The following is a 25377-nucleotide window of genomic DNA, read 5'->3' as shown; positions in this document are numbered from 1 at the left end:
TTGTGCATAATGTATGTTGATGTATAAAAAGCAGTAAATTTGGAAGAATATTCATGGCTAAGGAAACTGTACATAGAGAGCACACGATAACATGTCCATGTGGTTATATAATTGCATGAAGCATGTGCAGAGGAGTTTGTGTATGTGTGACATACACATGTGTGAATATATAGCGACAGTACTTTTTTGTGTGCCATTACCTTGAGTTTTGCTTACATGACGCCTGGTTTGCACAACAGAATGCCCGTTCAGTAACATTATTCACATGTATTCTTTAAGCACACTGTATCCAAAAACTTTATTGTTTCTCAGCAAGCCTAGTCTCTTCTAGGCTGTATGCATACAGGACTGCAGAACTCTTACAAACACTGGCAAATATGGTGCATATAGGTACTTGCATGGCTGCTTTGGCATTCTCGGTGCGTTCTCACAGGGACCTCCCAGCTCACCAGACTTCCTGTCGCGTACACTGTGCTCAGCTCATGGGGGGCAGGGAAGGTAGAATTCAACTCAGATGTGCTGGTTTTGTATGGCAAAACTGTGCGATTTGGTCAGTAAATTTTAATAGATGTTTTCAATATGCTTTTTTAAGGAGAAGGAGATGCGAAGGCAGCAGGCTGTTCTTCTGAAGCACCAGGTTGGTATATGTTCAGTTGACCAGACAGACTGAATGCCAATTGTGAGCTACTACTTTAAGCTATATGGGGGTGGGGTGGAATCTTCAAAATAAACCATTTTAAAATTCTGGGTTTGATTCCTGCACAGATTTTCTTTCGCCTTATGATTTGTTGCTTTGCTTTGGTATTGGGGTCTTCTGGGGGATTATAAAGTGGTTTTATGACTTTGTGATTTCTGTTTCATAATGTTGTGCCAACTCTTTCTACCAGGAGTTGGAGAGGCATAGACTAGATATGGTATGGGTATGTTTATTTTTGTACATCTAACACCGCATTGTGATTTGGTTGTGATATGGTTGTCATAGCAATGCATAAAATGTAGCACTGGCTGCTGTCATATTACATACTGCTGCATGGCTTTACAGCACAGTGCATTGCATACATCTGCTTGTCTTGTCTGTTCAGGAAAAAAAAGGACATGTGTTGAACATGTGTATAAATTGAACATGGCAATAACTAAGTGAGGTTTTAAACCAGAGATCTATGTTACTGATGTCCTAGTAGAAATTTGACTACTATATAAAATCAGGGATTAATGCAAAATTAATAGATAGTCACTTGTATAATTTTTGCAAACCTTGTCCCATTCACTGGGAATGAATCCAGATATTTTAAATACAATTTGAATTAACCTGTTTTAGAATCCAGGATGATATCTTCCCTAAGTTTGTAAGATACTGAGAAAATTAACTTTCAACCGGTGGTAAATTCATGCTGTTACAACTATACAGTGAAACATTAGAATGTAATCCTGGCCTCACCCAATCAGATGGTAAAATTCCCATAGCCTTTGCTGGGGCCAGGATTTACTCTACAGCTTTCAAGGCAAAGCTCCCATACTTAATGCCCTAGAACAGTGCTCCTTAATGCATTTGAAATTACTGCCAGAATTTATTGAGGGACAGGCATCAGTAAACCAAGTGTTGTTGTGTACGTATGTGCACCACCACTGGCTTGATTAAAACTGATCTAGAGCTGAGAATGTTAATTTGTTGCTTGGTTACAAAAATGTTAGTATTTGCAATGTTTGAGAAAGACCAGTATAAAATTTCTGCTGAATTGGCTATTGAAGAAGTAAATTGCAAGTTCCGTCATAGCAGATGTAAGGTAACTGACCTGTTCCAGCCAACCATTATGCTTTTTGTTCTGCCAGCTTATGAAGGAGCATCACAACTGACCATAAGTAAACCTGTATGCTTCTTTTTTACACTGTCTCCATGTTCATTGCTTTACCTTTTTGCTTTTGATTGTTCTTGTATTTGCTTTCTAAACCTGAACTAAAACATGCACAGACTTGGCCATTCTTGTCCTATATTTAGTATTTACTGTGACTTGTCTATTAATGCTAAATTTGTTATTCAGCTTTTTTACTGATTTGAAAATGTGGATTAGTTTCGTTCTAATATTACCTGCTTCAATAGGAGCGCGAACGGAGAAGACAGCATATGATGCTTATGAAAGCCATGGAAGCACGTAAAAAAGCAGAAGTGAGTATTAACCTCGAAAAGCTTGAGGTTTTCGTGGTTTCATTCTCTAGTTATCTGTAGAAGAGCAGTGTCTTTGATGTACATGTGGGTAGTTTCATTTGTATACATGGCAGCGGTAGGACAAGAAGTAATAGGCACAAATTGAAATACAGGAAATTCTGTTCAAACTTAAGAAAAACTGTTCTACTTGGAGGGTGATGGTTGAACACTGGCACAGATTTCCCAGTTTTGAGAGTTCTGGTTGTTTTTGAGAGGAAACATAAGTAAAATACAGAAGGACATAATTGCTAACTTATTTTTTGGTTTTATGTATTTTTCTATATCCTGAGACTTTTATTTTAATCTCTGTATCCTGAGACTTTTATAAATAAAGTACAGATAACTAAGATATTGAAGTAAAATAACTGTAATTATAGCAACTAGTTGTCAAAGAAGTTTTAAAACTTTTCTCTTGGATGTATTCACAAACTTAAATAAAAGTGGCTGACCAAAACCAAGAAATATTGACTAATACTTCAGTGCAAGGAAATAGAGGAAAATGATGCCCTAAGCACCCATCCCACTGTTGGAAATCAGGATGCCAGGCTACACGATTGTTTAGTCTGATCCAGTGCTGTAACTGTATTCTTGCTCTGGTAGAAACAGAATAGTGGTTAAAGTTTGCATTTTTAATCATAACTGCAAATTACTGTGTTGCTACATAAATATCCATATGTACACCTCTTGTTTTCTTCAGGCTTGGAGTGTTTCTAATTGACAAAAACAAGTTGTAGGAAATGCCAGTTGGCTTTGAGACCTTGACATAGTTTAAGATAAAAGGCAATAAACAATTTAAAAAAACAAGCCAGGGAGTATTTTCCATTTTAAAATAAAGTTTTGGATTTTGTGTGCTGCTTTAGTGTATTGTGAATTTCTACACGGGATGTCCCTTATGAACTCACCACAGATCCGAGGCCTGTTGTTGGCAATACAGAGGGTGCTTGCACAGCTGCAGAGCAGGAAGCAGTTGGGCAGATGGGGAGTTCTGTATGTCACTGCTTTTTTCTGCCAGTGTTAATTTACTGGTCCAAACATGTTCTTTGTGTCCAATGAGAAACTCAATCTTGCATAAAATCCACCAAAGACTGTAGTAGTAGAGGTCCTGATCTTTGTGCAGTCACAGTGGTTATCCACAGGAGTCACCAGTGCTCTAGTAATACTCAGTATAGAATCAACAGAACGAATCAGAAGTCGTGGGGCCTGCCAGAACTCCATGTGGCCCAGCCCTGACTTAGGATCTCCCACACTCTGATCTGTGCAAAGCAGAGTGGTGGTAAATGGAAGAGACCAGTGACCTCCTAAACTGACAGAATAGTGGAGAGTGGTTCCGAGTAACGGGAAGCAGCTTGGCTTGGTTCTTCAGCCCTTCCGTGCCCCCAGGTGGAAAGCACATACGGTGTCTTCACCGCTGGAGCAGATTCTTCAGTCATGACTCCCACACCCCCCGTGTGTTTGTGGGTATGTTCTCGGTCCTGTGCTCCAAAGAGGAGCATCGACAGATGCAGATTCCATACATTCTGCGCTTGATATTGGTTGCACAGAGGTGTGTAGGGAATTGTGTTGTCAGGACAGTGGATTGGTGCTGGGCATGGGGCTGCAGAACCCCTGGAGCCAGGGATAGGAAAGGCCATTGGAGCTCCAAATTCAGAGTCAGTCTTGGTGGGTTAGAGTGACAGAGGGAGTGCAGTAATGTGTGGGACATCTCTGGAGAGGGCATTGGGAGAGAGAAGTAATAAAAGCTTGACTTTTCACTTGATGATCCCTGTGTTCTTGTTGTGTAAATGAGACATAAAGGGCCGCTCAGTTTTCAGATTGCATGTGAAGTACATGGTAATTCAAGCCCAGAATCTACCTGTTTGAAAAGATCTGTTGTGTTTTACAAGCTATTCATATCCAGTTTGTGTATTACGGGAATTTTTAAACCATGTGTTGTTCACTTGTCCCTTTACTTTAATGCAAGTTCCTTAATTGCTGTGGTAATTACTAAGGTTACATAAGTAGTGCTTTTTAAATTTGTAGCTTGTTCCTTTGTAAGTTTAATATATAAGGTTTATTTTCTGCCCTTTTAATTCTGCTTAAGGAAAAAGAGCGGTTAAAGCAAGAGAAACGTGATGAAAAAAGATTAAATAAAGAACGTAAGCTGGAACAGCGAAGATTGGAATTAGAAATGGCAAAGGAGCTAAAGAAGCCTAATGAAGATATGTGCTTAGCAGACCAGAAGGTAATCACAGCAACATAAACTTATTTTCTTGCTTTTTGTTTGTGTATTTTATCATTTGACAATAACTTTTTTCTTGCAGCCACACCCAAAGCATTCAAGTTTTGATCCAACTAATTAGAGAACTATTTGTAATATATACAAATAGATATATTAGATATTAGAGCGCTTCAGTGGCACATGTTTAGTTAATGAAAAGCTTTTTGTTTAAAAGCAGCCTGCTTCCCAAAAAGCACTTTCATGATTGCCTCAAAAAAATTCTTTACTCTGAGTTATTTTTACATCAGGAATATGCATCATATCTCAGTACACAGACACTAGGTAGTCATCTAGACAACTCTTATAAGCTGTTGCTCAAAAAAAATTACTCTCACAGTCTTCTGTGTTTTTAGTTCTTGTCCTTAAAGACTTGACAAAGCTCAGGTTCCAAGCCTCTCTGTGTCAGAGAAATCCCTTCTCTTTGCCCCCTAAATATTTTTACACCACCTTTTACAGTAATTTGGCTCAGCATAAATCCTGGTAGCATCTCCTGACCAAAAAGGAAGTACATGTTAATCTCTCGCCTCCTGGACTGTGAAAAGGTCGATGTGTTTCAGCGTGGAATGGCTGGGGAGTGCAGGTTCCCTGTAGCCTTTATCTTCCAGCATTGGCATGTTGGAGGTCATAAGGAAATATCAGCCCATTTCCTTAGCTGGTATCAAAAAAGGGTTCTTTCGAAATATATTGCTGAAGCTTGCACTGGGTTTTGTTGCTTTCCAGCCTTTCCCAGAGCTGCCTCGCATCCCCGGCCTTGTCCTCGATGGAAGCACGTTCTCAGATTGTCTCATGGTGGTGCAGTTCCTGCGAAACTTTGGGAAAGTTCTTGGCTTTGATGTGAGCGTGGATGTCCCCTCCCTGAGTGTCCTTCAGGAGGGTTTGCTCAACATAGGGGACAGTATGGGAGAAGTACAGGACTTGGTTGTGAAGCTTGTCTCTGCAGCTGTGTGTGACCCAGGACTTGGTACAGGATACAAGGTAAAAAAAAAAAAAAAAGGAAAAAAAATCCATAGGAAACACCCTGTATATACGAATGTATTCTTCCTAGTGCCTCTGTGACACCTCTCTGATTTGGATTTCCATTCACTTTCCTATTTCTTTTCTTTGATGTTACTGTTCTAATGTTACTCCAAGACTTTCTGTGCCCTGTCAACCTTCCGATTTTCCAGAACTCATACATTTCTGGGCGTTTTCTCTACACACACACATCCCATTTTTATTTGGACCTTTTGTAGGGCACTGTCACATCTGAGGCTACGTGTATTAACTCCTTTCCCCCTACCCCTTTTCGTTCTTACCTTCATGTTCTATTCTCAGTGAATCTTGCTGTTTCTTTTTCTAAAGTCTGCTGTGTAGGTGACTTCCTCAAAACTCCAATTCATTCATAATTTTCTTTTCTTACTGGCCTTCTTTTTCAAGCCAGTACAGCTCTCTTCCACTCCAGAAGTCTACACAGCATCATTGTACAAAACAGTATTCATCAGTTTCTAATTCATCCATTTAATTATTTAATTATTTAATTATTTAATTATTATTAATATTATCTCTGTTCTTAAAAACTTAGGGGTGAAGACATAATAATTTTTTTACTGTATTTAAGATTTACATTTGAATAGTTTTCAAGAATAATCATGTTTAAAAGTCCTTATGTAAAAATGCAAATGAACCCACCACCCCCCTCTTCTAAAAACAATAATACGACCTGCAAAGGAAAATAATATTTTAAAACATAATTGTTTGAAATGTCTTTATCCTTTTTAGGCCAAAACTATTCTTGGGGAACACTTACTGAGTGTTGGTATCAATCGAGACAATGTGTCTGAGATTCTGCAGATATTCATGGAGGCTCACTGTGGGCAAACGGAGCTGACAGAGAGCTTGAAGACAAAAGCTTTCCAGGCACACACGCCAGCTCAGAAAGCATCAGTACTTGCTTTTCTGGTCAATGAGTTAGCGTGCAGCAAAAGTGTAGTAAGGTAAGATTTTTCCTAAATAGGTGTGTAAAAATAAAATTATAAAAATGTTGTAGCTCAGAAATACTGTGAATACACTGTTCTGTTATAGTAGGGCTATTGACATTCTTACAATGAAAGCTGAAATTGGTCGAGTTACTGCTTCTTACCTTTATTTACTTCTGATATGACAGAAGAATACAACTTTGTTTGAAATAGAACTCCATGTTTGGTCCATAATTTTGTTTCCAAAGCTTGCACCAAAATTTCTCCAGCAATTTTTGGAGTAAAATATGAGGTTGATTACAAAGCAATGTACTAGGTAGTCTAGCGAATAATTTAGAAGAGTTGTTCAAATCTTCTGCAGTATTCTTTTTTCCTTTTGTTTTTCAAGACATGTCTTGTCTAAATGCTTTAACTGGGGTCATAAGGTGAGGTGGCAAACTTGATGTAGTAATCCAAGAAAGGTGTGCACTGCATTTCATAATTTTAAACCCCCCTGTGTTCAGCAACTTGTCAAAACCCAACAATGTGCAATAAAAGTTATGAAATGCCAGTCTCTAGGATGCCTGTTCTCCCACAGACTGACTTACTGTGGTAAAGTCTTTTATCACCTCACTGAGTGCTGCTTTGTTTCCTGGTGAATTCTGTGGGTTTGGTACATGGTGCTGCCAAAGCGAATCAGGGCTGCGTAAGGGAAGAATGGAAGAGATACTTCAGGTTTTCCAAAGTTGAAAACTAGCAGGAGTGGCCAGTGCAAGTACTGTGCATGAGCTGTGCAAGAGAGTTCATGTGTATCATTCAAATTCATCGTAGTAAGAAACTTCCTCTTGTTGCAGATGACTGTTAAGTGCTGTTTGTAGAAACGATCACTCAGAACTGGAGTTTCTGCATTTTGATTATAGAAACAACTATAATCTGCTGAATTGCTGAGGCTGGGATGTGTTGGGAGCGGGCTTGCAGACGGTGGCTGGACTGAAGCCTGTGTTTTGGTTCCTCAGTTTCTACAGTGAAAAGTGAATGTTGGTTTGTAGATCTCAGGGGTCCTGGGCAGAATACCTTGGATGTACCACTGGTAACTGTTTTTTCAGCACAGGGATAGCTGCTCTGTGGCAAAGACATCTGGAGGCTTGGTGCTGAATTAGAGCTGTGGAAGGAAATGTCAGCTGTTTTGAATGACATACTTCTTCTGGAAAGGAAGCTGAGGTGATACTGTAGCTAAAGACTGACATAGGTACAGCTGCATCAGTGTTCTGGGTATTGACATTTGCTAGCTTTAAAATGGTTTCTTTTGAATTTTAACCAAGACAGTTTTTTCTCCAAGACAGTTTTTCGAGGCAAAGTGTCTGTACATAAATGAATGTCAGAAAAAAATGTGTACGTTCACAGTTAATGGATTATTTTGTCTTTGACAGTGAAATTGATAAAAACATTGATTATATGTCAAACTTAAGGAGAGATAAGTGGATGGTTGAAGGCAAACTTCGGAAGTAAGTTTTGTTTCCTTAAATATTACAATATATTGCTTTTTTGCCTTTGTTCAGATATGGTGCTATATGGGGAATTGCTTCTGAGAACATAATTAGCTGATGCAGTTACAGGTTTACCAAGAAATTAGTAACCAAACTACTTAATTAAGATAGATGTGGATTTAGAATGGTGCAACACCAGTCTTTTACAGTCTGTTAAAGATGCATGAGATTCAGAGGGTTAGTGTCCCTCAGAACTGGAGCAAAGTCAAGTCCATTTTGAATTTTTTGGAACAAAGTGAAAAGTTTTTAATTGGAATATTAAAGGAACTGTAAAATTGCTATTGACGTTTTCAAAGTTTATTTGGACCTACCATAATTCCCACTGTTCATTCTGAAAAGCATTTTAAGATGACATGATTTTCCTACAACAGTTGCCAATTAAGTTTTGCTAATTTATGTTTTCTTAGTGTTTCCCATCTGTCAGTGTTGCGTTGCTCCCTATAGCTAGGGATCAGATGTAGTATGCAAACTTTGAGATATTTTATATATTTTTATTGAAGGTAAAATTGGAACTTTTGAAGGGTTGTCAGTTCATATTCACTGTTCTCCCATCCTACAAGACAAAATTCCATACAGCAAGCACACGGCTCCAACTCCCAGGAAGCTGGACGGCATAAAGTTAATGAATCACAGGGGGTAAAAATGCATAGCCAGACTCTACTTTTTTTTTTCTTTGTCATCTTTACCTCTTGCTAGGAACAATAAATCCTTTCTTAGTCCTTGCTTTAGGTACTTTTGTTTCTAATCTTATGTCTCCCTTTTTTCCCTTTAATGTATCTCAGAAGGAAGAAGGAAAGAAGTAAAGAAGAAGGACAAGAGGGAGGTAGAGGAAAAAATTAGACCAACAATAAGAAATTCTCTACTGATGGTGCAGATCCCAGTCTGCACAGGGTTAATGTAATTTATCTTTTAGGATAATCCAAATACCTTTTTCCTTTCTTCATCTGTATCCCTTCTATGGGATATAGTTTAAAAACTGTTTTTGAAGTTCTGATGTAGCCAACTTACCATTAGTTTAATGGGACCCTTCCCTGTCCTTGTCTTCTTACGGCCTGCTTAGTCTTTCTCTCCCTCCATCAAACTGTAAGTACTTGTAGATGTAGGATTTTCTCTTTTCCTTACAATCTCTCATTTCTTCCCTTTCAAATAGTGGGCATAATACCCTGAAGTCCCAGCCCTTCTTCCTTGCTACAATCATTTCTCCATTTCTTATTTTCTCCCCTCCTGTGTGGATTTCAGATTCCAGTAGTGCTGACCCTATTTTTGAGCGTAAGTATCGCAGGAGAGCTTGGAAATGTTGCTCTTCTGCTTTGAATTCACTGGACTTGATTCATCTCTCTCGTCCTTGGTTCAAAATTTTTGGATTTTCCACTGTTTTTCTGATGAACTCTAAGAAGCTTTTTAGAAGAGCCACCTTTGATCAATGTTCTCTTCTTTATTATGTCAGTTGGTGTTTTTCGTAAACTCTTACAACTGTTCTGGGGCTTCTCTGAAAAGAAATCTGCACATTTCAGTCTTCTTTTTGGTCTTTTTTTCTGCTTCCAGACTTCATTCTTACACAGTACCTTCCTCATCCATTCACATCTCAGTCTAATTTTTAAGCATCCCAGTCCCAAACAGTTTTGCATGGGAATACCTGGTTTCTTGACCACTTGCAGTGTGATCAGCAAATGTGGCCTCTTTTCACCTGCCCACAGACCTTTAGGAGCTCCTCAGTACATCCCATTGTGTGGGAAGTGTGGAGTGGATGGATAATGGATGCTGAGGAATGGGTTTATTTGATCTCAGCCTGGCTTGCCAGTGTTTGCTGTGGTGAAGGCTGGCTGGAGGTGTATCCAAGTGGGATGAGAAGAGATTCTGCCTGTATCAGATATTTTCACTGAGTGATTTTTTTGTGCCTGTGTTTTCACTTGTAATCAGATAAGCTTCTCAGCTGGGAAGGGGGGCAAAAATAAAATATAAAAACCTGTGCCTTGAAAGATACAAAAAAGCAAAATTAAAATCCCAAGTTGGAAAAAGGAATTATATTTTATTTTAAGGGATGCTCCTTTTTCCCCCTTGCTGCCGTCCCTCCTCTTCTCCTTTCCCCTAGGTTCTTGATAAGTATGGTTGGAAATTGAATTCTGAGCTGCCTGGACAGTTTCTGCTTAACTGATGGTCAATGACAGATTGCATCTAATTCCTTCTCTGTTACATTTAGATGTGAATCTTGATACTAATCACCATTTTTGTAAAGGCACCCGTCTCATACAATCAGTTCATCTTTCTTTGTGCTTTCTAAATGACAACTGTGGTCAAAAGGCTGTCTCACCTGAGGTGATTTGGTGATTTTTTTAACTAGATAATCAGTCTCAGTATCTCCTTTTCCATTACGTGTCTTCTCTTTGGCATCTCTTTTGTAGCTTGATCAATATAAAATGGAAAAAAATTGAAATATAACCACTTGAAGAATCACATGATATCTGGTCGTTTTTACAGGACTTGAAGTACTGCAACCCAAATTTTTCACTGCAACAGTGTTCTTTTTAACACACCAGTATTATGGCATGATCTGTGTGAGTTAAGTTCTGTTGAATGAAGCCATCTCATCTGTAAATGATGGTGGTATATGAAAAGCAGTCACAAAGGGGAGAAATTACACCCTGAGTTTGCGTAGGAGGTGCTAATGCTGATTTGTGAAACTTTCATTTTTTGAGTCCCAAGGTGAAGCATGTTATAAGTATGATGTTAAGAATTTCTTTGCCTTGGTACTACCTAATACTGATGTGCAAAAACTAGGAGGAAGGCATGAAAATTAAGTCAGAAGATGAATTTTCCTTATATGATCTAGTAAACATTATAGATGAGATTAGAGCAGGCTTAAGTCACACATCTGGTTCTTTGATGGGCCATCCACTCTTTTTATGGTCCAGTAGACTTTATGATTCTCTCAGCAGCTGCAGGTATGGTTTTGGTCCATACCTGTAAATGAGAAAGCCAGGACAGTTTTGTGAGTGAAGGTTTTCTTCTCTCAGTGAGTCATATGTGTAGGTAGCAGCAGGAAAATTATGCTGCTTCTTGAAATACCTGAACATTTTTTAAAGCCATGTCATTGGTTTCTGCCTCTGTGCTACTCTGGATACAGACTGCTGCCTTCGTGCACTTGTGGTGCTGTCAAAAGGGAACATCTTTGGTTTGTTTTCATCCTTGGTAATTTGCAGTGTTGTGCAAAGCTTCCTTTAGTGCTCGACAGCATTACATCTCCATTTTTGCTGTCAGCAAAAGTAGCCTTTTTTGCTTCTTCTCATTTCTTTTAGGTATATGAAAAAGGTGTTTGCTGGTCATTGAACTTCCACTTGCCAGCTTTATTACTGAATTGTCTTCAAGATTATCTTAGTCTAAATTGTCTCTGAAATCATGCAGTCACGCAGCAGTCAATCCACTCATTGACTAGTGACTGTGATAGTTAATTCCTGTGTATAGGCAGGAATTTCTAGTCCACGTGAAGAGGATTTGATGGCTTGAAGTTATCCTTATAAAAGGGAAATTTTTTTCAAAAATATGTAATTCAGAGCGTGGGTAGTATTGATACTCAGTGGCACTAAGGCTTTTTGCACAAAACCTGAAAATGTTACTTGCTTCCAAGTTCATTGAGAGGCTTGAGAAATTTTTTTTATCAAAAAGTATTTTGAATTGCTGAAATAGGTAAATATCCATTTGTTTTGGAAAAATAAAAGCATAAAACTTTCTAAATTCTCCAGTGGATTAACCACTGCATAAACCCCAAACCAACAACAAAACCACACCAAAAAAACAAAGCTCAGCAGTTTTCACTTCCCCTTGATGATTTCTTGCCTAACAGTCTTTTTTCTAAAAAGCGCCGCTCCCAGTCGAACAGCGGCACCTTCGTCTCAGGCTGTGCTGTTGGGTCCTGGCTCTGTCCAGCAGCATTTTCCAGGGCTGATCCCTTTGTCAGAGTGTCCTGGAGCCAGTGCTTGGGCTGCACTCATCGGACCTGTAGCCACTTGCTGTATGGAATATTGTTCTGTAGGATGGGAAGAGAGAGGAGTACGACAAGGAAAAATTACGTCCTGGTAATTGTGTTTGTCGTTACCATCCTACTTTTCCCATCCTACCTTCTTCCAGTCATCTCTTACAAAATCTTTGTCTTTCCTACATGTTTATGAATCTCTTCTAAATCAGTTGCATTTTTGGTCTGCGTTATAAGTGACTGGTTTGGCCTGGCTATTTATACCTCCTGTGGTTCAGCATGTTTGCCTGCTAGCTCCCTGAGAGGTGGAACTGTAATTTTTGCTGTGTGGAATCTTGTCTTATAGGGGTTTTGTAGAAGAAGAAGGTCTACTACAACCATAATTACTGGTATGTAAGTTTCCCTTTTCTTTCATAAAAGGAAAAATGACAGTTTGAGTAATCTGCTGATAGTTGAGGGAGCTAAGATTTCCAGGGGAAAAAAAGTATGTATCCTAGAATAAAAACATCAACCAAAGGACTAAAATAATATAAAAAATTTATTAAAATTGTGGGGGGAGGAAATAAAAAGAAAAAAAATTAAGCTTTGCTGTTTCCGTGCAAATATAATTTCACACTTCCAACTGAGGATTTTTGCCTTTCCCTCCTCCCTCAGACACAGGTATTTTATCATCATATCCTTAGATGCAGTAAATAAAAGATAAGTTGAAATTGTTCTTTCTTCTAATCGTCTTTTCTGACTTCTCAAAATCCCTCCCGTGTTTCATTTCTTCTAAAGAGTTATGCAGTAAAATTCACCTGGGAGAAACAAAGTCCATTCAGAACGGAATTAAGAGTCTTAAGGGGTTTTATAACCTCAGTTTTTCTTGTTGACTAATGACAATAAATACTGAGCAAAAATAATCTCATATTAGAACAGAAGCTCTAATTTAAGTCTAAACTGTCTGATTTTCTCTCAGTCGCAGAGGAAGAGAGGGATGTTTATGCTCCAGACACAGTCCATAGTTTCCCCCCTTGTGTGTTCCCAGGCTCAGGATCATCCACGCCAAGAAGACGGGGAAGCGCGAGGCCGCGGGGGGCGGCGAGGGGGGCGAGGAGCCGCATTCCCTGGAGCCCCCCCAGCCCGGCCGCAAGCGCCGCCGGAAGGGCGACAGCGACGATGACGACGACGACGAGGAGGACAGCGAGGACCAGGCAGATGAGGAGGATGAGGATGAAGAGGACAAGGAGGAGAAAAAAGGAAAGAAGGCAGATGTTTGTGAGGATGAGGTGGGGGATTTCAAGTGAAACCAAATTTACTAATAAGTTAAAACTTGTTTTCCTTCTGTTTCTCTGTAATATGGCACTGCTTCCCCAAAATGTTGCAATAAAAAGGAGGGAAGAATAACTTACCTCTAATGTTTTTAAATTTTTATTAGTTTCAATTATTTTGTTAACTAATAAATAGAAGTGTCAAGTTACATTTAACATTCTCTATTATAAAGCCTGACTCTGACCTTGCTGTGTATTTTTTTCACAAATCCAGGGTAGTCACTGCTTGGCTGTGTTTGATCACAGGATGATAAATGTTGCTGGTCAGTATCAGATGCAATACAGGAAGGATCACTGAAATGGTTTTAGCTTGTTGAGCTGATTTTTAATAGAAATGCCCAGGCTTCCCCTGTATGGAACCTGATACAAGACACAAACAATACCAAATACTGTATTTTAGTGCACAGGGTGTTGCACCGTTTACCTGAAAACGATCCGTTTGTGCAAGGTTCAAAGTAAATTTTTTAAGACTGCTTGAACAATGCATGAATCCAACATATTAACTCAGATCTTTGCAAATGCCCTTTATTAGAAACCCAGCTAATTTCGAGAGTAGGAACAGCCCTTTATGCTGTTGTTCTCGATTTATTTCAAGTACTGGAATGTGTGTGAATTAAGGAGAATACCTTAGAGGAATAGCATAAGGTTCTTACAAATAATTCAGAATTAAAAGTAAGTCTTATTTAGATTTCTGATCTCAAATCCCTCCCTTAATCCTTTTCCCTCTTGTACAATCTCCTGTTTTGGTGCACTGGGCTATTCATAGGCAAAATTCCTGTAACTCTGTAGAGAAATTAATTTTCTGATCTAGCAGAAGTTTCATTGCATTTGTGCTTTCTGTGGTATTTCAGGAGGCTTCATTCTGGTACACTTTTACAGAACCAAGAAATACAAGTCCTGTATCTTAGGGTGTGGATGATTTTGGTTGTATTCTTTTGGAAACTTACTGTTATCAAGAAAGACTTTCTTGAACTAAATTGAAACTCTCTTTATGGAAAAGACTCCCATTTTTAAACTGTCAAGAAGAAGGCAACTATAGACTTAATCATGGGTGCATTCCTCTTCAAAAATCAGCAGGGTTGGTACTGTAACTTTTATAGCAGTTGTAATTTAAAGTGACTCTACAGTTTCATGTAGACATTGAAATAAAATGCAAATGTGGACTTACTAAACACTTCTTAATAAGACTTTAAGAGATCCATTATTTTATGCATGAAAACCTCTTAAAATTAATTTGATTATCAAAAAAGCTTCATAGAAACTAAGATTAAATTTTATAGTGTTGAGTGTTCATGCACAAACTGCATTATTTCTTCCAGTAAAAGAATGTTTTCAGCAAACATTTGGTCATGAGCCTTCTCCTTCCTACACATCTAGGATGTTTGGAAAAGATTAAAGGTGTATCCTTTTTTCAGTTAGGAAAATACTAGTCAAATACATTGAACAAGCACACAATTTGAACTTTATTTTTTCCTTAGTATTTGCCTCTCATTTTCTGTTACATCTTTTTACTGTAATAATGGTAAGACATAGTAGTATGCTTGTATTATGAAATAAATTTGGCGTGACAGTATATTTGGTGATTATAGGATGATGGGGACCAGACAGCAAGTGTTGAAGAACTAGAGAAGCAGATTGAAAAACTGACAAAGGTGAGAGATCATTTGTTTTTGTTATACTAGAAATTTGATCACTGGATGTCATGAGTTAAAATGTTTACCATCATTTTCAATGCTCCAAATTAATACAAATTGAAATAAGGATCAGCTTTTGTTTTGTGAAAATATGAACGATGCTACTGTTCAGACACCAGAATTGCAAGTTTAGTCTGGTGGCAGGAAGTGGATGTCACTCAAAAGACAGTTAATAATAATAGTTGTTAATATATTTGCATTTCTGAAAATAAAAAGTAATGTTATTTTTATCCAGACCTAATTGATTTACTTCCGTCTGTTGATCCTTGCAACGACAAATTTTGTGTACGAGAAGCAGTGCTTCTATTGTACAATGGATTGTGGTTCTCATGCCTTCCTTTCCATGACTGATTTCTGGAGCTTCAAGCCCGAGACAGAGATGTCTGGGCTTGACATTTTGAAAGCAGCAGCAATGGAACAGGAAGAGAAGTGTAAATGAGAACAGTACAGTGCTGTAGATAGGGTACTCATGGCACACGTTTTTATTCTTTGTATTAGAAAATTTGTCATTTAAGACTTTGTGTTTTGGTTTCTCTCATGTTTCAAATCACAATAGATTAGTTGTCCAGAATTCCACCTGACTTCCAGCAGTGCCAATTTAGTAGAGCAAGAATTGAATAAATAAACTGAAGTTCTTGTTGGCCCCCCTCAGAGAACTGTGTTATGTTTGAAGAATTTATTTTTGTGCCTTGTTGTTCTCATTCTTTCATAAACAGTTAAAATATCCCATTGGTTTCCCATCAGGAGCTGCACTATCAGGTATCTTCAGGGCTCTGTTCACCATTTGCTGATGCTGTATATTTGATAGGATCTCAGCTGTTCTTGTGCAACGAAATCTTTGTTCCATTGCTTTTTGAGAGTCAGAGATAAAAAGACAAGATCTATCATCACAGTGTGTTTCTAGGCTGAACGAGGAAGTGATTTAATTGATTTTTTAAAGGGAACTCTGCAAATAAAGTCATAAAGGCAGCAGTTGTGAGTGGAGTATCAGGTAACACAGAGACACCCCCCTGCTCCGAATCTCTGAGAGAGCCTCCTCGTGTGACCCTTGAACTTCTGTTCAGTCTGGTAGCCAGGAGATGTTGTCTGTTACAATGAGGTTCCCCACCCCCACTGAATTATAATGCTTTCTTTTTTTTAAAACAGCAACAAAGCCAGTACAGAAAGAAGTTATTTGAAGCTTCGCACTGTTTGCGTTCGATGATGTTCGGTCAGGACCGTTACAGGCGCCGGTACTGGATCCTGCCCCAGTGTGGGGGAATTTTTGTGGAAGGCATGGAAAGTGGTGAAGGTAAGAGCCATAAAGGAGCGATGGCACACAAAGGTACACCAGACCAAGACATGCTGCCCGTCTCAGAGGCGCTGGTTCTGTCTTCACCCTCAACCAGATGCTCAACAGGCTGCTGTCAATAGACCTCTCCACTCATGTGGTTGTCTCTGATGTCTCTTTCTGGTGATGAAAGATCAGTTAATACCTTTCAAAATAAGGATTGTTATTTTGGAAGTTTTCAGTTTTTGTACTTCTACATATTTTGCTTTTTCATATTTACCTGCTTGTGGTGGTTTTTGACTCTTTCTGAACTATTTCATGTTCCCCTATGGCAGTGAACTCTACGTGTGAAAACTAGGATGACTGTAGAATGCAGAAAATTGCTTTCATCTTCAGTTGTTAGATTTTCTGCAAGTACACAGACACTTTTGTGCTTGAAGATATAATAGGTGTCTGCAAAAATGGGAAAATCATTTTCTCGCAGTGAAATGTGGATGTGCTGGTCACAAACCAGAAGCAGGACCTTTGTTTATTTGCGACTGCAGTATCTGATGAACATAAATTAATAAATTGGAATGTTGGATTTTTGCTGACAGTTTTCCATCACATTTTGGACTTTTTAAGACTTTGTCCAAGTTGGCAGTCAGTATAAGAGTAGAAGAGAAATGGTTAAGAAAGACTAGGAGTGCAAAGAAAAATGTTTTTCTTTTCATGAAAGGTAGATCTTCAGATCTTTTGTACCTCCTATGTCTGAGGAAACCTAGTTTTGCAATCAGCTTCTGCTTGTCGTACTTTAAGTTGCTTAGATGTTACATTGTCTGCTTAGCTGTGTGGAGAGTTCCAGTAGTCATGTTGGCTGGCTCTCAAAAGAGTATTAAACTTTCCAGAATGCTGACGTTATTTTACAGTCAGAATTGTTAATGATTTTTATTGAAAGAGGTAAAATATTTAATATCGTGTTTCAGTATTTGGGGAATATTTGATTTCACCACAGGAATTTTGGTTCTCCACTTCATAGTTGGCTGTGAGTTTAATGAATTATCTTTCTTGCAAAAATAAGCTTAAGGCTGCAGACACTATACCCTCTTGATAATAGAGGAGCTTTTTGATAAAGCACACAGAGTCTTGCAGGAAGAAAGCTAGCAAAAAATGGTTCTTTTCAAAGACTTGGCCCTGGTAAACTGCTTCAGATGGGTGAATCCTGTAGTACGTTATCTACAGTGGGGTTATTTCTCCTCCAGGTGTTTAGCAGGGTTTAAATCTGTATGCCTGGAAACTTGTTTCCCTCTGTGAAGTGAGAAGTGATTTCATTAACAACAGCAACAACAACGAAGACATTGGGATCTAGCATGTGTTGAGCCAAAAGTGAAGTAATTTATTTAACTGTGATGATTGAAATTATTTAATTAGTTATCTGTTATATTTAATCTGTTTCTTGTACAATTTTAGGTCTAGAAGAAATTGCTAAAGAAAAAGAGAAGTTAAAAAAGGAAGAAAGTATGCATATCAAAGAAGAATTTGAAACAGAAGAAAAATTACATTGTTTAGCTGCAACTCACTGTGAGCAAAAGGAAGATCTGAAAGAAAAGGACAGCACTAATTTGTTTTTACAAAAACCTGGGTCATTTTCAAAATTAAGCAAACTGTTAGAAGTAGCAAAAATGCCACCTGAATCTGACGTTATGTCCCCAAAACCTAATGGCAGTGCAGCAAATGGCTGCACATTGTCTTACCCGAGCAATTCCAAACCCTCTCTCTGCAGTCTGCAGCCCAGTGTGTCACAGAGCTCCATGGAGAAGTCTGACTCTACTAATCTTTTCAGTCCTAATGCAAGTGGGACAGGGAAGTTTTACAGTTCTGCACTGATTCCCAGCGATCAGTTGCTGAAGACTCTGACTGAGAAGAGCAGGCAGTGGTTCAGCCTGTTACCGCGGGTGCCCTGCGACGACACCTCGGTGACCCAGGTGGACACGGCAGCCCCTGCAGCCCCCCTGACCCCTCAGTCACATCCACCATCCAAGTCCCCATCCCCTGTGCCATCGCCTCTCCTGGGCTCCACCTCTGCACAGAGTCCCATGGGATTAAGTCCTTTTGCACTGTCGCCACTGCAGGTAAACAAACTCACTTTGGAATAGTTTGAATTTGCAGTGCTTATTTGGGCAGGATTTCTGTTTAGACAAATAATTTCACAGATGTGCAATCATTATGTCTTCATTTATTTTTTTTCTGTTTCTAAATGTTGGTAACTAACTACAGAAGTTGTATAATACTAGATTAAGATGTGTAAAATTAGGTTAGTCAATGTATGACATTTTGTACATGTATTTAGGTGATTTGATTTGTCTTTTAGGTTGTTGGCCACTGATATTAAATGGAAAGCAAGTAAATAAAAATTAGTTTTTAGAAGTGTGACACACCACACCCTACCTTTATAAGCTGTTATTTTGTTAGCATTAACAGGGCCCTAATAGAAAGCATTTACACGCCAGTGTTACGTTAGTTTTTCTGGAACCAATCGAAGTACTGAGTAAAGACCTCCTTTATATTTTGATTATTGTTTGACAAATAGCATCATAATTCAAGTTTCTTGGCGATAATAATGGTATTTGTGCTCTGTAGCAGATGAAGACTGGACTACCTATAATGGGTCTTCAGTTTTGTGGATGGCCTACAGGCGTTCTTACTTCAAATGTCCCATTTCCATCTCCTTTACCTGCTCTTGGATCAGGGTTGGGATTATCAGAAGTGAATGGTAACTCGTTCTTGGCATCTAGTGTTCCTGCAAGTAAAAGTGAATCACCAGCAGTACAAACTGAAAAAATTGCTTCTGCCCCTTCTACAGCAGCTGAAGTAGCCAAGCCAGTAGATTATCCTAACCCGAAACCTATACCTGAAGGTAAGTCTAATACAAAAATAAGATGGAACTATGTGAAGGATAATTTCTACAATGCCACTATGATGTTAAAATTTATTTTCTTTTTAATAATTTTCCTATTGATTTTCTAATCTGATTGTGTGTGATCACATAAAAAAATGCCTGCAAAGTGTTTGTATGCTTATCTTGATTTAGAAATGCAGTATGGGTGGTGGAGGATTACTGATCCAGAGGACCTAAAATCTTTGCTTAAAGTGCTGCATCTCAGGGGAATAAGAGAAAAGGCCTTACAAAAGCAAATACAGAAACACATGGATTATATCACTCTGGCCTGCATCAAAAACAAGGATGGTATGTAGCTGATATTTATATTACAGATGGTATTGGGGCATCAGACAACTGCTTAGAGCTCTTTGAGATGTGTTTAGAACAGAGTGGCTGAGAAAAAAGGTAAAGGTCTCCTTGTCTGTAGTTGCATTTTCACCAGCCTTGGATTGGAGAAATACCATTGCATATCAATTGCTCTAGTGAGCTCTTTCCATCTCGGTAACACTCTAGCTCAACCTTGCCTTTCCTTCCCTTCTAGCCTTTAAATTGCAAGTTTGAAAGCGTACAGAATTTATTGTCCAGACTAGGTATTTTAAGAATAGTACACTTCTACAACAGTTCTTCAACAAACACAATTTGACTTGAGTGACGGGTAAATCAGCTTGGATTTACCAGAGAAGTTATAATGCTAATTAAAATAATAAAAATGTGATTCTCAAATACAGTTGCAATTATTGATACCAATGAAAATGAAGATAACCAGGTAACTCGGGATGTTGTGGAAAACTGGTCAGTAGAAGAACAAGCAATGGAGATGGATCTTACTATTCTTCAGCAGGTGGAAGACCTAGAGAGGAGAGTTGCATCAGCTAGTTTACAAGTTAAGGTAAAACCAACTTTTAGTAAAATGTCTCTTTAAAATAAGTGGTAAGAATTTAAAGCAGGTAACAGTCCTTTTGCTGGTGGTAAGTGCCTTCTTACTCCATCCTAACTGCCTGCAAATAAAACAAATACGCTGCAGCAGTATCATGGAAATTTGTGTTTGAAACATTTTACTGCCGTTCGGTCTTCAACTGAAGGTGCTCAGACTGGCGTTTCCTGGAGTGTTGTCCCGCAGTGCAGTTCTCTGCATGTTTTGTTAACCTCCTGTAAATGCACAGATTGTATTGCACACACTGCTTAACTCTCAGGGGGTTTGTCACAGTTTTGCCTGGTTTGTGTGACTGTTGCTGTTCATACTTTCAGAAAAGCCTACAAGTACATCATAATACTCTGCTCGAGTGTTGCAGAGTCATGGAGAACATGTGAGTGTTGTGAGTGTGACAGAGTTAAGAATTCTCTGGAATTTGGAATTTTTCCAAGGTGGGGGTAAGGTTATCAAGTTGCATACGTTTGGTTATAGTACAGATGCAGTGTTTGGAATCTAGTTTGGGTGTGAGGTGGATGTTATTTCTGTGTGACCAGTGTATACATTGTTTCATGAGCCTGCTGGACAGGTAGACCTGATCTGGTGTTTCCACCAATAGAACAGGATACTTCACAAGGGGGTAAGAATGTTGTGTAAATAAAGGTCCCTTCAGAAAGTCTGGTAATGCTTGTATTTTTTTGATTAATTATTTTAGTTCTCTGGATATTTTGGAAACTGTCTCTACAGATGGATTACAAGTAACCAAGATCTACTGGAAACAGCGCTTCAGTTACTTAGTTTGATTCCATAGGACAGTTCCTCTGTTTACACACTGAGTTAACGGCACCCAATAAATGCACAAACCTTTCTATTGACATAGGGTTGGCTGTGTCCTGAACCTGCATCAGAGAGAGACGACTTGGTATATCGTGACCATAAGTCAATTACTAGATTGCACAAGAAGCACGATGGGGATTGTGCTGGAGGCGGAGAAGGCAGTGCCAGCTCTGTAGAGCGGAGGAGTGACAACCCTCTAGATATAGCTGTAACCAGGCTGGCTGACTTGGAGCGGAACATAGAGAGAAGGTATCTGAAGAGCCCCTTAAGTACCACCATTCAGATCAAACTGGATAATGTGGGCACAGTTACTGTCCCTGCTCCTGCACCATCCATTAGTGGTGATGGTGACGGGTAGGTCATTGAGATTAACTTGAAAAATTATTGTGCTTCTTTGCTAATTGGAGCCTATTTTCTTATTGCCTGTTATCTATGTACTTTCTTGTATGTCTGTGATCCATATGGATCATGTTATTCTGCATGGTGCTTTGTAAAGATTTTTTTTGTTACGTTTGTTGATAATCTTGCAAAGTTATCTTATATTTAACTGATTGTGACTAAGCTTTGAGGCACGTAGCCACAGTCTGTGCACTACATGAAATTTAGTTGCTTAAACCTTATACTTATTGGCTGTGTACGTTTTGTCATTGCTTGGCTTTCAGTGTGATAATGATTGTTCCACGTTTCAAATAAGCAAACACGCATGTGACCTACTTAATTTCTCTGTATCTCAATGCAGAACTGAAGAGGATATTGCTCCAGGGCTGAGAGTGTGGAGAAGGGCATTGTCAGAGGCACGCAGTGCTGCACAGGTAGCTCTGTGCATTCAGCAGTTACAGAAATCAATAGCATGGGAAAAATCTATCATGAAAGTTGTAAGTATCTAAACTGCTTTCACTGTTATCCTATTTTCCCATTTTAGACACTTTTAGTTGCCATGGGGAGTAATGCATTTGTTATTATTTCACGTGAAACCTCACACAGTTAAACCGTACACTGGGCATAGATGAATAAGCCTAATGGAAAAGATTGTCCCTTGCTTGCCAAATTCAGCATCCTGAACTTGCTAAGGTAAAAAGCCCTTGTAACTGGTTACTTTAAGATGGTAATTATTCTCTGATGATGACATCTGCGTAAAAGAGAGTCATTTCTGGCTCCATCTGATGGAAGGTACTCTGTCTGATGGAGTGTTTCTGATCTAATCCATGGCACAAACTTTATGGAGGTTCAACATCACATACCCCAGTTAAGGACTTCATTTTTCAGAAAGCTGAGATGCTCCCAGCGTGTGGCTCCTTTGCACGCACAGTTCTCACCATGGAACATACAGATTGGCCACACAATTGGTGTGTGAGCAGGCAGGCCAAAGTACCTGTTTCCTTGTACACTTAGCATGTCAGTCTGTGATAACTACATGTACAGAAAAAGCATGCAGAGAGAGGGCCTGTGTCAAAATTTGCATGGTCCACTGAACCTCAAAGTTCTGAAAACAAAACTGTTACTACAGAAATATGTGGTCAAGTGTGGCCAGTGCTGTACAGTGAGTGCCAAAAGCGATTCTTCCATTTGTGATCTCCTTCCTATTTTTGTAATTTCTGCCAGTCCTATACAGATTCTAATTACACCTGGACAATTAAAGGATGATTGAAATAAAAACTGTAATGTAAGGCTGTATCCTTTAGTTTATATAACTATAAGTTTAGAGTTGTATCTTCAGTGCAAAAAGCTTATGAATTTGGTAGGAGCACCTGAAAAGGCATTTGAACGTTTCAAGATGCAGTAATTTATTATCCAGAAAGAAAAGTATCATTCTCAATTTGATTGAAATATTCTCTGCATTTAATTACACAGTAAACATAAGTATTTGGTGAAAACATTTGGAGTTCTTTCAAGTTCCTGAAACAAATTTCTAGGTATAGGGGAGTAGCAAAATCACACAGTGTAAGTAAAAAAATTGACAATCCTGTAGATATTCTTAAGTTAGTGTGAATTTTAGGAAGTGATGGGATCATTTGTTTTGCCTTACTGAATTTGTTCACAGCAGCCTTTGGATAAGATCGTTACTGATAATTATTTGGAAATATTATTGTAAAATATAAATCTTCTTTATTAAGTAGCAACTTACATATACAGTGTGGGCATAAATGAAGAGAAGAGTTCTGAGATCATATGTGTGGGCCAGAGGGTTTTGATAGGTCTAAGATACCTTTACTTATCACAGACATTAATGAATTACAAAAAGGGCTCATGCTTCTGTGTGCTGTAGGAAACCTGTCTTTTAATGAATTGCTTTTCCAATGTGTTCCCAAATGTAGCCTTTAGATCAGTTCCTCACATACTGCATATATTCCTTTTCAGATGCGATCATCAGTAGATTCTGACTGGGGTAAAATGAAAGGAATTTTGAGAGTGAATTTTTGTGTTTGGAGGAGAAGGGTAATTTAGGTACCATTCCTGTGTTTCAAAGTTTAAAAATGGAATTAAAACCATTTTTCATGAATTACAGTACTGCCAAATCTGTCGAAAGGGAGATAATGAGGAACTGCTGCTCCTGTGTGATGGCTGTGATAAAGGCTGTCACACCTACTGCCACAGACCCAAGATCAGCACCATCCCAGATGGGGACTGGTTCTGCCCTGCCTGCATAGCAAAGGTAACACTCCCTGGCAGGGGGAAGGGACCTGAGCTGAGTGACCTGTTTATACATGGAACAGTTACAGGTGCTTTTATCAATAGAAATAATGGTCTGTGTGTTTTGTGTGGGGCTACCATTAAATGATGAGATTAACAGTTTTATATAACTTGGATTTTAGTGGCAGTAAAGGCTACAGTTTTATTTGTTCTAAACTGTGGGGGTTTTAATGTAAGTAGGTACAGAATTTTCATGCTGATTCAATAGCGTAGTTTTTAATCTGACTTTTAGAATTTATTCAGTATTTATCTTGCAAATTTCATCATTGTTGACAGACCAACGTCTTAGAATCTGTTTTAAAAGAAAAATCAGAGAAAAAAAACTCAGTAAATATATTTTTTTTTAATTTTATGTGTTTATATCAGTCTTTTAGGAATAGACATGTGTTCGTCCAAAGTGGTGCCAGCCCTGTTTGTTAGGAGGTACTGTTTTACTAATCCAAATGTCAGGGGCTTTTATATATTGTCACAAGTTGAGAACCTAAATCACTAGTAACAGGAATTTCTGCAGCCTTATTTGCCTTCAGAGAAGAGCAAAAAGTGAATAATCTCTAATATTAAATATTTCATTTGTTTTGGTGCTTTTGCTTCTGATCTTTGTTTCTGTCTATCAATGATAACAGAGGTTTCTGTACTTTCTTGGTTATTACTTATTTAAGTTCTCTCTATTGTAGGCAAGTGGTCAAACTCTAAAGATAAAAAAGCTTCAAATCAAAGGGAAAAAAAGTAATGAACAAAAGAGAAGCAGGAAATTAGCAGGAGAAACAGAGGATGAAGATTCTGCAACTACAAGCGCCTCCTTAAAAAAAGGAAAAACAGACCCTAAAAAAAGAAAAATGGATGAAAATGTTTCTGTAAGCCAGTTAAAGCAAGAAAATTGCACTGCTGTTAAGAAACCTAAGAGAGATGACTCCAAGGACCTGGCTGTATGCAGGTAAAGTTTCAAATTCTAAACTCAGGGGTGTAAACCTTGTTGAAACAAGTAATGTCTGATTCTTTTTATCCCTGTTCTGGGGAACAAGAACATTGTTCTTTGTCATATTTATATAGACATATATACACATAATGCTTCTTCCAAGAATGGGACACATGAACCCCAGTAGCAGTGGTACTGACAGCTTTCCCAAGTGTAGCCAAGAGGGTTGTCCACTGTGTCCAAAGGGCTTTGCTTTATGGAGGAGGACACAAGAATCATCTTCTGTGATACCATTGCTGGTCAGTCAAAAGCAGTGTAGTTTAGCCTTGTCACAGTTTTGGAAAGTCAGTATTAGCACCTTTTTTACTGGTTTGTGAATGGTTTACATTGATGATCAGAGCTGCAGAGCCATGTTTTTCTTTTGGAATGCTGACCATTAAAATTTCTTCTTAACATAGGTTGTCTGGAGAGAACTTAATGTTATTTTAATTACTCAGTTAAGATGTCTGTCTTTATATATATTGTTCTGAGCCTTTCACAGGGCACAGAATAAAGTGCTTTCCTTTTATAAAGTGAATAGTTTGGCAGTGCATGATGAATTTATAGAACAATGGAAAACCTCTGTAAATGTATGAACAGCTTAAAAATATTGGTTTTAAACCTTATTTTATTCAGCATGATTCTCTCAGAATTGGAAACTCATGAAGATGCCTGGCCTTTCTTACTTCCTGTAAACTTGAAACTTGTTCCTGGTTATAAGAAAGTTATTAAAAAACCTATGGACTTTTCCACCATTAGAGACAAGCTAAGTAGTGGACAGTAAGTAAACCTACTGTAAATTTTACTTTACATTTTAAAAATAATAATAAAATACAGTACATTTTTTTAAAATTAGCTAAACTGTATTGATCTGCCTGC

The 25377-nt window shown here is 38.4% G+C and overlaps 1 protein-coding gene across 16 annotated transcripts in view; it reads left to right on the top strand.

Annotated features, from left to right (window-relative positions):
* The window catches only part of BAZ2B (bromodomain adjacent to zinc finger domain 2B), a 115092-nt gene that overhangs the window by 87136 nt on the left and 2579 nt on the right, over positions 1 to 25377 (top strand). For 7 of the 16 annotated variants that reach the window (XM_051810385.1, XM_051810369.1, XM_051810377.1 and 4 more), the window contains 19 exons: positions 593 to 637; positions 888 to 920; positions 2099 to 2164; positions 4284 to 4424; positions 5181 to 5435; positions 6219 to 6433; positions 7825 to 7899; positions 12939 to 13179; positions 14811 to 14873; positions 16062 to 16206; positions 17635 to 18296; positions 18805 to 19081; positions 19256 to 19411; positions 19834 to 19994; positions 20896 to 21206; positions 21592 to 21727; positions 23359 to 23505; positions 24218 to 24477; positions 25135 to 25278. In XM_051810385.1, coding sequence (XP_051666345.1) covers positions 593 to 637; positions 888 to 920; positions 2099 to 2164; positions 4284 to 4424; positions 5181 to 5435; positions 6219 to 6433; positions 7825 to 7899; positions 12939 to 13179; positions 14811 to 14873; positions 16062 to 16206; positions 17635 to 18296; positions 18805 to 19081; positions 19256 to 19411; positions 19834 to 19994; positions 20896 to 21206; positions 21592 to 21727; positions 23359 to 23505; positions 24218 to 24477; positions 25135 to 25278 — 3533 coding nt within the window. The remainder of the gene's footprint in view (positions 1 to 592; positions 638 to 887; positions 921 to 2098; positions 2165 to 4283; positions 4425 to 5180; positions 5436 to 6218; positions 6434 to 7824; positions 7900 to 12938; positions 13180 to 14810; positions 14874 to 16061; positions 16207 to 17634; positions 18297 to 18804; positions 19082 to 19255; positions 19412 to 19833; positions 19995 to 20895; positions 21207 to 21591; positions 21728 to 23358; positions 23506 to 24217; positions 24478 to 25134; positions 25279 to 25377) is intronic. The other 9 variants (XM_051810379.1, XM_051810374.1, XM_051810383.1 and 6 more) reach the window with 7 other exon arrangements.

Source organism: Manacus candei, unplaced genomic scaffold, assembly GCF_025592945.1.
Source record: "Manacus candei isolate 608988 ecotype Guabito, Panama unplaced genomic scaffold, ASM2559294v1 h1tg000077l, whole genome shotgun sequence".
Classification (NCBI taxonomy): Eukaryota; Metazoa; Chordata; class Aves; order Passeriformes; family Pipridae; genus Manacus; species Manacus candei.
The sequence above is the reverse complement of the archived record's forward strand: the minus strand, read 5'-3'. Positions and strand labels throughout refer to the sequence as shown.